Consider the following 12,108-nt stretch of genomic DNA (forward strand, 5'->3'; position numbering starts at 1 on the left):
AAAGGAGAAGCTTCAGGAAATATTTTATGCAGCTTCGTTTTGGAGTAGTGTAGTCTGTGCACTATTTTAAATTGAATCAAACAGTGTCGGGCGTTTATAGAACATTCATGGATGTGCTCCAAACTCTCCTCCCACACTTTGGGAGGTATCAGGGCTCCGAACTCTCTTTCCCACTCCTCTTTTATCCTGTCCATCTTAGGAAGGCACACGTTTTGTAGTACCTCATATAGTTGCGAGACTATGTAGCGTGGATTGGGCAACAGATTAAATAAACTCTATCTTGAGAGTTTACCTTCTCAAAATGAGGGAGGTGTGTTCTGACATAATTCCTAATCTGAAGATATCTGTAAAACTGATTCCTCGGTAAATTAAATCTTTTCTTGAGTTGCTGGAAGGAGGCAAAAGTCCCCTCTATGTAAAGATTACCAACAATACAAATCCCCAATCGCTTCCAGGTGGAGAAGGCCTCATCCAGAGCTGAGGGAGTGAAAGAGGGGTTTGCAGTTATAGTTAGCAGGAGTGAAACTGCCTTAAGTTTGAAGTGATTCGTCAGTTGTTTCCAAATCTTAATTAAAGCATAAATTACAGCGTTATGATTCAAACAAGCTCTGTTGACTGGGACGGGAGAGAGTACACCGCTCTAATAGAATAAGGTAGACAGTCTTCCTGGTCCATCTCTAGCCCATCATAGGGTTAGGGTTCTCATCTAATCAATATACCATTGTTTTGATTCGCACACCAAACCCACGAACCATTTCCTGAATCAGTCACGTGGTTCGGCCGGCTAGCGCATGGGCTAGCGAGGCTTCGAACGTCACCACATACGTCATCACCACGCGCCTCGAAACAAGCTTCACCAAAATCTTCCTGATCACTCGACGCACACCTCGAAACCTAGACACGTGACGTCACATCCCTGCCGTTCACTCAACATGAAGTAAGTGAACGGTTCTTCACTTTAGAACTGATTCATTGTGTTCTCGGTGCTAACCGGTGGCCCGATGCTAACCGCTACCCGCGCAGCCGCCGCTGAACCCGGCTCAGAACCCGGGTTAGAACCCGGCTCAGAACCCGGTTCAGTACCCAGTTTAGAACCCGGGTTAGAACCCGGCTCAGAACCCGGTTCAGAAGCCTCGTCCGGTCACGTCGCTGTTCACACGCTGGATGAAACGAGCCCTGGTTTGCTCCTGAACAGGAAGCAGCAGCTTCGGATGATTGAACTCTATGTTGTTGTCCTGTGTTCGATCCTCGCGGTCGCTTCCGGTCAATTGAAACGTTTTATTAGAATCATTGATTTGATCTTTGATTTAAATGAATCCCGCCTTTGAAACGTGTTGGATTTCGTATGTCGCTCCCAGATGTGCAGGTCTCATTCTACGTGGAAACATACATTTGGTTCTAATCTGAGTGTGACTCCGGTTTCAAGTCGTTCTCACATTGTAGATTCAAATCTGTCACAATATTCAGTTGTTGACAAACCTGCTGCTGCACTTCTTTCATAAATAATGACAAACACTGAGTATGAATAAAAACAGCTATTAGCTTACGATGCATGTAGGGGACAAACTGCTGGCAGCCACCAGGAGGCGATAAAGATGATTTAGCTTTACTTCAGTCGTGTCTCCATCTTTGTTTACGTTTGTGTAAACGAAGTTGAGATATCTTCTAAAGAATCTTCACGGTGTCTGTTTCAGTCCGCTGACGAAGGTGAAGCTCATCAACGAGCTGAACGAGCGGGAGGCCGACCTCGGCGTGAAGGAGTCGGTGTCCTGGCACACGGAGTATAAAGACAGCGCCTGGATCTTTGTAGGTGAGTCTCCCCCTGGTGGTGGAGTCAGGAGCTCCTCGTGGTATCTTTACTGAAGCAGCGTTTTGTTTGGTGCAGGAGGATTTCCGTTCGAGCTGACTGAAGGTGACATCATCTGCGTGTTCTCTCAGTACGTAGCTCGTTCTCTTTATCTCACGTTACTCAACCAACAGGATGTGAGGACTTACTCTGTTCCCATGATGACCTGTCAGGTACGGGGAGGTGGTCAACATCAACCTGGTGAGGGACAAGAAGACGGGGAAGTCCAAAGGTTTCTGCTTCATCTGCTACGAGGACCAGCGCAGCACCATCCTCGCTGTGGACAACTTCAACGGCATCAAGGTGACGAGACCGGTCAGAAACCAGCGACTGTCTCTGAGAGACACTCAGTTAACTGTGATTTCTTAGTTTGGTCCATGTCCCCTCTGCTGTCATGGAGGAGGAGGCTTTATGAGTTCTACTGCAGCAGGCCACCAGGGGGCGATCAGACGATTTGGCATAACCTTAAGGAGGGGTCGTATTTCTAAGTTGCATCTGTTCATGTTTCAGATTAAAGGTCGGACCATTCGCGTGGATCACGTTAAAGACTATCGTCCTCCCAAAGACTTTGAGGACATCGATGACATCACCAAGAATCTGAGGGACGAGGGCTGTGCTCCCAAAGCCACCAGGTCGACCTCCTCTTCCTCCTCTTCCTCCGAGGAAGACGAGCAGTACGTCATCCCTGTGAAGAAGCTGAAGAAAGGTGAGGACGTCTTTAATCCTCCTGACAAACAAATCCATACTCACCTCCCTCCGTTTTCTGCCTCAGACAAAAAAGAGAAGAAGAAAGAAAAGAAGAAAAAGAAGAAGAAGAAGAAGGAGGCCGAGCAGGAGAGAGGGGGCGGAGTGTCCTCCTCCGCCTCGCCTCCTCTTCATCGTACTCCTCCCGCCGTCAGAGTCAAAGAGGAAAAGGAGGACAATGCCTACGACAAGTACAACCAGAGGGGGGCGCCACCAGGAGGACAACTGAATGGACAGAGAGGGGGGGAGGAGGCAGAGAGGAGGAGAAATCATGAGAGGGAAGGAGAGAAAGAGGAAGACAGACAAAGAGAGACAGACAGAGACAACAGAAGAGAGGGAGACAGACAAAGAGAGACAGACAGAGACTACAAAAGAGAGAGAGACGAAGACAGACGGAGGGAGACAGAAGGAGACGACAACAGAAGAGAGAGAGAGGGAGACAGACGGAGGGAGACAGACAGAGACAACAGAAGAGAGAGAGGGGGAGACAGACGAAGGGAGACAGACAGAGACAACAGAAGAGAGAGAGGGAGACAGACGGACAGAGATGGTGAGCCAAGGAAAGAGACAGACCGGGACAGAGATGACAGGAGAGAAAGAGAGGGGGACAGAAAAAGAGAGACGGACAGAGACAGCAGAAGAGAGAGACGATGATAGAAGACAGATGGTGAAGAGAGAGAGAGACGGAAAAAGAAACAGATGTTTGTTTCCTTCAGTTTAGAACAATTTTCTTGTTGGATAAAATTTTCTAATAAAACCTTTTGACTTGAGTTCAGAGATTTATTTCTATTCAAACTGTTACAGTAATGTTATTGTACAAAGAATATTCTAATCAACTGCTCGGGGGGGCGGCTCCCCTGTGTTCCAGTCTGGCTCAGAAGTGACTCCTGCTTGATTCTGTTCCCGCGGCTGCGTCTCATTGGTTGAACAGGTTTATGTAAAATGAATCAACGTGATAAACTGAAAATCTGAAGAAAATGTTTTAAAGACGTTTAATTAAATTGTTTTAGTCAGAGATAGAGTTGCAAAACTCCGGGAATATTTAAAGTTGGAAACTTTCCATGGGAATTAACGGGACTATACGGGAATAAACTGGAAATCGTGTTGGTAATTTATACTAACTATATTTACCTTTAATATACAGCTACGGCTGATTTGACCCCTGAGGAAACTTTGGACACTTGACTATATGCTTCTGGATCTGTGTCGTTCTTAACCTGGTCTTCGCACAGTATTCATAAATGTACACAGCCTTTCCTTCTACATTGGCTGAGGTGAAATGTGTCCACACAGGAGACAGTGCACGTGGAAGTGTTCTGTAGAATAAGATGAGAAAGGCTTGTAAAAAAACACTAAAGCAATACCAGAGATATAAATAGTTTGCCAATTGGAATCGTCTTTAAAAATATTTTACAATTGATGGATAAATGAATAGAAAGAGGCTAGATGGACAGATGGACAGATGAACAATCCTCAATCAGCATGCGAATATATTTTCCCCAGTGATATCATAGTGCATGCTGGGACAGAGGAAGCTGGCAGACAGGCCTGTGACCTCAGCTTCAGTGAAACCCTGAAACAACTGTTTCCTGTTTATTCTAAACTCTGATCAGAAACCGCTCTGTGGTGGAGGGACATGGGGTCAGAGGGACCACTCAGATCAAACTTCAGTGTTTTCCACTTGTGACTCTCACTCTTCCACCTGGTTGGAAAATGGCCATGTTGGAGCATCGATATCAGGGTCTACTCGTCCGCAGCTTCAGAATTAGCTTCTGAACCGATTTATTTTTGATGCTCAAGGACAAACGTCATATTTTAACATGCTCAGCTGAGCTGCTTCCACTATTACATATATGTTGTACAAAATGAAAAAGCTGTTTAATTTACATTTTGTGGTTAAATGTGGAAAGAAAACAGGACAAGGTCTAAAATATTTATTACCTGGAAGTTTTATTTTTGTTAAATGAGTAATAATTACTGTGTCGACCAATAATCAATAAAATAACTGCACAGAAGTTATTGTATAAAACACTGGTTGTAAAAATAGATAAAACCTTTATATATAATTATAAACAGACTCTTTTCATTCAAAGGAAACTATCAAACTGAAAGACAGAGCTCGTATATAACCTTATAAAACTCAGTCACATGTTGACGTTTGGAAATTAAAACTCATTTAGAAGCTTTTGATCATTTTGATTAAAAACAAAACAGAGACATGATGGCGAAGTGGGAGGAGTCAACCCTTCAGGGATCGGAAGTGAATTCAAAAGTGAAGCAAAATCCTCATCATCGCCCCCTGGTGTCTGGCTGCAGTTCAGGCCATAAACCTCCATGTTAACAGATGGGACATGGACCAAGCAAACAAATCCAAGTCGACGTTAAATAAACGTTTGTCAAAGATGTTTTTGTTATTTCAGGTCGTTCTGATCTGTGATCAGTTTGGTTTGAATCAGTGGTTCCCTCACTTCACACAGCTCAGTGTCCCAGCAAACACTGCCACTGTCCAGAGGGATTCAAACCAGCAACCTCAGACTCCTACACTGTTCTTTCAATTTATTCAATGTATAAACATTTGATCTATTGACTTTCTGTATAACTACAGTTTGATCCACACTCTGAGCTTCATCGACAACCTGTCAATCAACCAAACACGTCTTCCAGTTTGAACGACTTCCCTCGTCTGATGAAAAACTGAAGTCAAGTTAAAAAAGTTGTACGAAGAGTCGAGATGAACCCGTGACCTGGATCCTGCTGACCACAGCCAACCCATCATGAACACGCCCACATGGAGTCAGACGAGCGACAGACGCTCCTGGACAGTTTGTCGATTTCTTCCCGACTCGGTACAGCTCGCTCTCTGTCCAGCTCGGGCCGCGCCCTCTGGTGGGGGGGGAATCCTCCACTGCGATGCTCGCCGTCTCGTCGTTCATCACACGACGTTTGCGGTCCAGCTCGTAGAGAAGGAAGGTGGACGCCACACCGCCTGAGCTCTGGATCCTGCAGCGCCGCTCTGTCGTGATGCGCCGGCCGGTACCGCTGCTCCATCAGCACATGGAGATGGTGACGTTAATTCCCAGGTTACCGCTGTCGGCGAACAGGTGGGCGATCGAGGTGTCGAACACCAGGCAGTCACTGTTCAGGATGGCGGCCGCCACCCCGTCGTGGATGGAGCGCGGTGTGGCCTCCCAGGTGAGCCGGCGGCGGTTGCCGTTGAGCTCCAGGCGGTAGGCGAAGTTCTCGGCCTGCTTGCGGGAGCCGATCAGCAGCACGACGGCAAAGAACTGCTGATGGCCCTCGTACTTCTCCTGCTTCTCCAGGACCAGCATGAAGTGGTGACTGAAACACGACTGCATCATCACCCAGTCCACGGCGCCCGGGAGACTGATGTCTGTCGCCAGGAAGACGATGTCCTCCCCCTGCAGACAGGAAGACAGAAAGACGTTAGAACATCTGGATCGCCCCCCGGTGGCTGGCGGCAGTATAGGTCAAGGCCCTGCCCAGGGACCAAACAGAGGTGGTGCTGACCTGCAGCGTGGTGATGGACTTGTGGGCGTGCATCAGGTGAGGCATGACGGCCTCCAGCGAGCCCAGCCACTTGCAGGTGGCCCCGGGACACGGACACGTGAACGGCCTGAAGCCGCACACCTCCTCGTGGTCGGGCTTCTCCGTGTGGTGGAGGGACAGCAGGCAGCCGGCCGACAGGAACTGGAGACACCACAGAGACGGGACGTGTTACTCAACAGCTCGTTAAACCTGAATTCAAAACTTCTCAGAATCAAACTTATTAATATAATGTGAACACTGCTGGTTATTGGAGTACACGGGGTTAGGGTTGGCTCCAGTAGGAAAAGGAGGAACGAAGCCGGAACATGCACCTTGAACTGAAATGGAATCATGAGTCAGTCCTTCACCAGACGTGATATCCACTCACAGACACTTTATTAGGAACACCTTGCTAGTCCCGGGCTGGACTCCCGTTTGCCTTCAGAACTTAATTCTTCGTAGATTCAACAAGGCGTTGAAACGAAGGTGCCAAGAAAATATCCCCCCCCACCACCAGCCTGAACGCTGAGAACCAGCAGGATGGATCCTACTGCCCCCCCATCTGAATGTCGCAGCTGAAATCCAGACTCATCAGACCCGGCATCGTTTTCCCTTCTTCTATGATGTCCTGGTGAGCCTGTGTGGATCCTATCCTCAGTTTCCTGTTCTCAGCCGGGAGCAGTACCCGGTGTGGTGTTCTGCTGCCCCCCCTCTGCATCAGGGCTCCACGTGAGGTGCCTTCAGAGATGGTTCTGCAGAGCTTGGATGTAGCCAGTGGTTATTTGAGTGACTGTTGTCTTTCAAACATCTCCAACCACTCTGCCCTTTCTCCTCTGACCTTTGACATCAACAAGGCCTTTTCTGCCGCTCACTGGATCTTTTCTCTCTTTGGGACCATTCTCTGTAAACCCTAGAGATGGTTGTGGGTGAAAATCCCAGTAGATCGGCAGTTTTTGAAATACTCAGACCAGCCAGGCCACGTTCAGTCACTTAAATCCCTTCTTCCATCTGATGCTCGGGTTGAACTCCAGCGAGTCGTCTTCACCACGTCCAGATGCCTACATGCATTGAGTCGCTGCCATGTGATTGGCTGATTCGCTATTTGTGTTAACAAGCAGTTGAACAGGTGTGCCTAATGAATCGTCCGGTGAGTGTGTGTTCCCTCATATAACAAGTCTTTGAGTTTGAGTCTGGACGAACAGAACTGAGATGTGTGGAAACAATGACGTAGACATTCACCACGTTCGCTGATTGGTTCTTTTCTGTCACGACAGCCTTCACTGATCAATCAATCAACAAATCTATTTGTATAGCTCATATTCACAGATCACAGTTTGTCTCATCAGGCTTTAACATGGTGAGACGTCCTCTGTCCTTCACCCTCAACAAGAGTCAGGACAAACTACTAAAAACCTTTAACAGGTACAAATACACAGAAACCTCAGAGACACATGTGAGGACCCGTCTCCCAGGACGGACACAAGTCAACAGAGGTCCAGTGAAGGAGACATCATCAGATTAAAGTTTCAGCAGCATTGATGAGGGTAGACATCTTGAAGGATAACTTCAACACTATATGTCAATCAGTCCTGCTGCATCATAGTCTCTGGTCAGCAGCCAGCAGGACCATGATCCACCATCCAGACCAGATCCACTATAGTCCACAGTCATTGTCCACTGCCGCCAGTTAGGATCCATCACCAGCTGCCACCTCGGTCCTGGTCCTCCACCATTAACTCACTCCAACACGAAAAAGGATCCGTCACTATGATCAGCCCACACGATATAGAATCCACCAAACTGGATCAAACTGGATCCACCAGCGCGACCTCCGACACACGATCCACAAATCACAATCCATGATGATGTGGCCACAGCTGTGGCACTGATTGGTCAGGCTCCTACCCCCCCCCCCCCCCACCAAAGACTGATATTTCATCAAGCAGGTGATACATTGGTTTGTATATTTAGAACTGCAAGAAACACTGATCTATTAAACTGATCCTGGGACATTAATTAACAACCAAATATCACAGGTCAGGGTTAAACTTTAAACCAACCTCCTGTTAGCGCCGCCCTACAGGCGACACTGTTCCTTACAGCCTCAACTGGTTAGTCCGATTTCTGATGTGTCTGATTTCAGAACATCTGGATGTGAGGTCACAGCGTCGACATCTGGCTGCTCATCCACAGACAAAGAAGGATTTAAAAAGTAAACGCCAGAACTTCGACTTCAGAACCAAGGTCTCAGAACCGATTCTGGGGCCGGTTACAGGATCTGGTTAAGTAAAGCCAGACCGTTATCCTCCGGGACTCACCTGGCTGCTCGGCAGAGGTTTGGTGCTTGACCTCTGACCCCTGCTGAGCTTTCCGATGTTGTCCAGCGTTAGCCGTTAGCCGTGAGGTGGTGGTTGAACCGGTTCCGTGGTATACATATTTTGAATTAATTTAACAAATCTCCAAATTTGGCTTGCAAAAAATAGACACAAATATCCACATTGCAAATTTTATGAAATCATATACGATTGTGCTTGTTTACGTATATGATTTCTATGTAATTAACTACTTTACTTTAACTGACACGGAGCTTCCCTGATCATACTGAAATAAACTTCTTGAATCTGAAAGTATTCATAGTGAGGTCAGTCTTAAGCTGTTGTTCACAAGCCTTGCTGGCTGAGTGAGGCTCACGTCGCTTTGTCGTGTAGTTAGAAAAATTGGCGGACGCACCAAGACGCCAGAGGACACGAAAGGGGCGTGGCCTTGAGGTCACATGACTAAGAGGTCACATGACGACTCAGGGCTTCTTCTAGTTTATGAAATAGTGTCTGTCCATCTAAGAACATGATGTCATGGTTCGAAGGAGGTGATTGGTCAGTGGGCGGGGCTTATATACTCCTGATCCTTTATTTCCAACTGATCCTGGAGCAGGTCAGCTGTTTAGCAGAAGTTACCATGGTGACGAGCTTCATAGGACTGGGCGCTCTGAATTAAACCGGAAGTTAACCTGATGTGAACTGGCCTGACTGGTTCAGTGAGCTGGGTCTGGTTGGCCTCAGCCGGTGTGAGCCGGTGCGAGCCGCGGGTCTCACCTTGCAGGGGAACGGCAGCGTGGAGGCCACCTTCTCCATGGCCAGGTTGCGGATGCTCGGGGTGAGCGGGCCCCGGCAGGTGGGGCAGCAGCTCAGCTTCTGGCGGCAGAGGTTACACAGCAGGTGGCCGGCCTGGCACTGCAGGATGGGCGGCAGCACGGAGTCCGAGCACACGGGACATTCGAACAGAGCCGCGAGCCCCGCGGGGAGCCGGCTCAGTCCGGCCGGGACCAGGGACCCGGCGGCGGCAGGAGGGGCAGGGTCCGACCCGGACACGGAGCTCACACCGGAGGCGGCAGGCTTCCCTCCGCCTGCCTTGTCCGCTCCGGGTCCTCCGGGTGAGGACGGACTGCTCATCGCGTCCAGCGGCTTCTCAACATGGCGGCTGTTTGTATCGCCAGCTGAGGCTGCCATAGGCCGCTGCATCAGCGATTGACAGGGCGCTCAGCCAATCAGAGAGCAGGGTCGTGTCACCACGGCAGGTTTGTCAGCGAAGTGGAAGAAGAGTTTGTCAATAAAATAAATAAAGTTTAAATACATTTTTATTATTATTATTAATAATGCTGATAAGAAGTTTTATTAATTTTACTTGGGTAACATGCAGAGCCCTGAATGAACCCTCACGGAGAACATCTGTCTGAATGCAGCTGGAGAACATCTGTCTGACTGAGCTGGAGAACATCTGTCTGACTGTAGCAGGAGAACATCTGTCTGACTGAGCAGGAGAACATCTGTCTGAATGCAGCTGGAGAACATCTGTCTGACTGAGCAGGAGAACATCTGTCTGACTGAGCAGGAGAACATCTGTCTGACTGAGCAGGAGAACATCTGTCTGAATGCAGCAGGAGAACATCTGTCTGACTGAGCAGGAGAACATCTGTCTGAATGCAGCTGGAGAACATCTGTCTGACTGAGCAGGAGAACATCTGTCTGACTGAGCAGGAGAACATCTGTCTGACTGAGCAGGAGAACATCTGTCTGAATGCAGCTGGAGAACATCTGTCTGACTGAGCAGGAGAAAATCTGTCTGACTGAGCAGGAGAACATCTGTCTGACTGTAGCAGGAGAACATCTGTCTGACTGAGCAGGAGAACATCTGTCTGACTGAGCAGGAGAACATCTGTCTGACTGAACAGGAGAACATCTGTCTGACTGCAGCTGGAGAACATCTGTCTGACTGAGCAGGAGAACATCTGTCTGACTGCAGCTGGAGAACATCTGTCTGACTGAGCAGGAGAACATCTGTCTGACTGAGCAGGAGACCATCTGTCTGACCGCAGCTGGAGAACATCTGTCTGACTGCAGCTGGAGAACATCTGTCTGACTGAGCAGGAGAACATCTGTCTGACTGAGCAGGAGACCATCTGTCTGACTGCAGCTGGAGAACATCTGTCTGACTGCAGCAGGAGAACATCTGTCTGACTGAGCAGGAGAACATCTGTCTGACTGAGCAGGAGAACATCTGTCTGACTGACCAGAAGAACATCTGTCTGACTGCAGCTGGAGAACATCTGTCTGACTGCAGCTGGAGAACATCTGTCTGACTGAGCAGGAGAACATCTGTCTGACTGAGCAGGAGAACATCTGTCTGACTGAGCAGGAGAACATCTGTCTGACTGAGCAGGAGAACATCTGTCTGACTGAACAGGAGAACATCTGTCTGACTGCAGCTGGAGAACATCTGTCTGACTGAGCAGGAGAACATCTGTCTGACTGAGCAGGAGAACATCAGCTGGATCTCCAGTTCATTTCTACAACTTGCTGCATTTCACGCACATCTGGCTCCTGCTCAGTCGGGCTGTGTCCCACCACAGATGAAGGAGGATCCAGGTCTATTTATACAAAGAGCACCAGTCTGTCTCCAGCTGGTCGGGCCGGCTCAGTCCAGCTCCGGCCTCCTGCCCACCTGAAAGCCTCTTACTTTTATTTCCTGGAGGATTTAAAGACGCAGCTCAATTAACCTTCATCTCTTTCAAGTTCAGTCAACAGAAGCTTCTAAAGAAATGAGCAGAGCTGATGTTCCACTCTGCAGCTCAGTCGTCCATCGGGCTCTGAACCGGACAAGTTCAAACTGGATTTATGAGCTTTATACTGGTCTGAAATAAAAAATCGAAGATCTGCTCAGATCAGACGTTCCTCTTTGAATATATTGATATTATATATGATGTTAACAAAATGAACCAGGCCTTCATCTCCACACCACACCTGATGATGATGATGATGGTGATGATGATGAACATGATGATTGATGATGTCACATTGAATTCTATTGAGTTGATTCTAAGACATTTGTTCTTGAACCAAATGTGACAAAGTGAAATGTTGGACTAATGATGGCGCGAGAGATCTCTGAAGTTAGTAGGAGTCATGACGTGGACTATGATGGTGGATCCTGATCCTGATGGTGGATCCTGATCCTGATGGTGGATCCTGATCCTGATCGTGGACTCTGATGGTGGATCCTGATCCTGATCGTGGATCCTGATCGTGGACTCTGATCACAACAAGTCTGCTTGATATATAATATTTCTCCTCAGATACTCGACCATTACTGACAATAATCCATCAGCTCATTGATCTTCAGTTCTGCTACAAAGTGTTTATTCTAATGAAAGCTGTAAACACTCTGATCTCTCTGATGTCCTCTGTGACACAGGACATCTGTTGACTAGTGTCCGTCCTGGAGACGGGTCCTCACATGTGTCCCTGAGGTCTCTACCTTCTCCACCTGTTGAAGGGTTCAGTAGTTTGACTCTTGTTGAAGGACAGAGGACGTCTCACTGGTTAAAGACGAGGAGACAAACTGGGACCAGTGAATATGAGACTACACTAATACAATGTGATTGATTGACTGTAGCACATTTAAACCACTTCACCAAA

At 48.0% G+C, this 12,108-nt stretch overlaps 3 protein-coding genes across 3 annotated transcripts in view; 2 read left to right on the top strand and 1 right to left on the bottom strand.

The window, feature by feature from the left end:
- Nucleotides 1-804: 804 nt before the first annotated feature.
- rbmx2 (RNA binding motif protein X-linked 2) lies at nt 805-3,360 on the top strand. The gene is made up of 6 exons (XM_062406830.1): nt 805-937; nt 1,695-1,810; nt 1,886-1,937; nt 2,020-2,149; nt 2,357-2,552; nt 2,619-3,360. The coding sequence occupies exons 1-6, from the start codon at nt 933-935 to the stop codon at nt 3,242-3,244; spliced, it is 1,125 nt and encodes a 374-aa protein (XP_062262814.1). The 5' UTR covers nt 805-932; the 3' UTR covers nt 3,245-3,360.
- A 1,156-nt stretch (nt 3,361-4,516) lies between these two features.
- Nucleotides 4,517-9,629, bottom strand: siah2l (seven in absentia homolog 2 (Drosophila)-like). The gene is made up of 3 exons (XM_062405908.1): nt 9,229-9,629; nt 6,119-6,298; nt 4,517-6,009 (listed from the first exon to the last, which is right to left on the bottom strand). The coding sequence occupies exons 1-3, from the start codon at nt 9,583-9,585 to the stop codon at nt 5,638-5,640; spliced, it is 909 nt and encodes a 302-aa protein (XP_062261892.1). The 5' UTR covers nt 9,586-9,629; the 3' UTR covers nt 4,517-5,637.
- Nucleotides 9,629-12,108, top strand: part of LOC133969427 (neuronal acetylcholine receptor subunit alpha-10-like) — a 16,204-nt gene continuing 13,724 nt past the window's right edge. The window contains exons 1-2 of the mRNA XM_062405907.1: nt 9,629-9,710; nt 9,833-12,108. The exon at nt 9,833-12,108 is cut by the window's right edge and continues 1,183 nt beyond it. The gene's annotated coding sequence lies outside the window, so the exon portion shown is untranslated. The remainder of the gene's footprint in view (nt 9,711-9,832) is intronic.

This window comes from Platichthys flesus, chromosome 15 (genome assembly GCF_949316205.1).
Source record: "Platichthys flesus chromosome 15, fPlaFle2.1, whole genome shotgun sequence".
Taxonomy (NCBI): domain Eukaryota; kingdom Metazoa; phylum Chordata; class Actinopteri; order Pleuronectiformes; family Pleuronectidae; genus Platichthys; species Platichthys flesus.

What these genes read in the sequence shown, in the direction of transcription:
- rbmx2 (XM_062406830.1), top strand. An exon ending in ATCATCTGCGTGTTCTCTCA is followed by an intron (nt 1,938 to 2,019) that starts GTACGTAGCTCG and finishes ATGACCTGTCAG; the next exon opens with GTACGGGGAGGTGGTCAACA. An exon ending in TGTGAAGAAGCTGAAGAAAG is followed by an intron (nt 2,553 to 2,618) that starts GTGAGGACGTCT and finishes TTTCTGCCTCAG; the next exon opens with ACAAAAAAGAGAAGAAGAAA.
- siah2l (XM_062405908.1), bottom strand. Translation starts at nt 9,585, where the DNA reads ATGAGCAGTCCGTCCTCACCCGGAGGACCCGGAGCGGACAAGGCAGGC. An exon ending in CGCTGCCGTTCCCCTGCAAG is followed by an intron (nt 6,299 to 9,228) that starts GTGAGACCCGCG and finishes TGGTGTCTCCAG; the next exon opens with TTCCTGTCGGCCGGCTGCCT. An exon ending in AGTCCATCACCACGCTGCAG is followed by an intron (nt 6,010 to 6,118) that starts GTCAGCACCACC and finishes TCCTGTCTGCAG; the next exon opens with GGGGAGGACATCGTCTTCCT.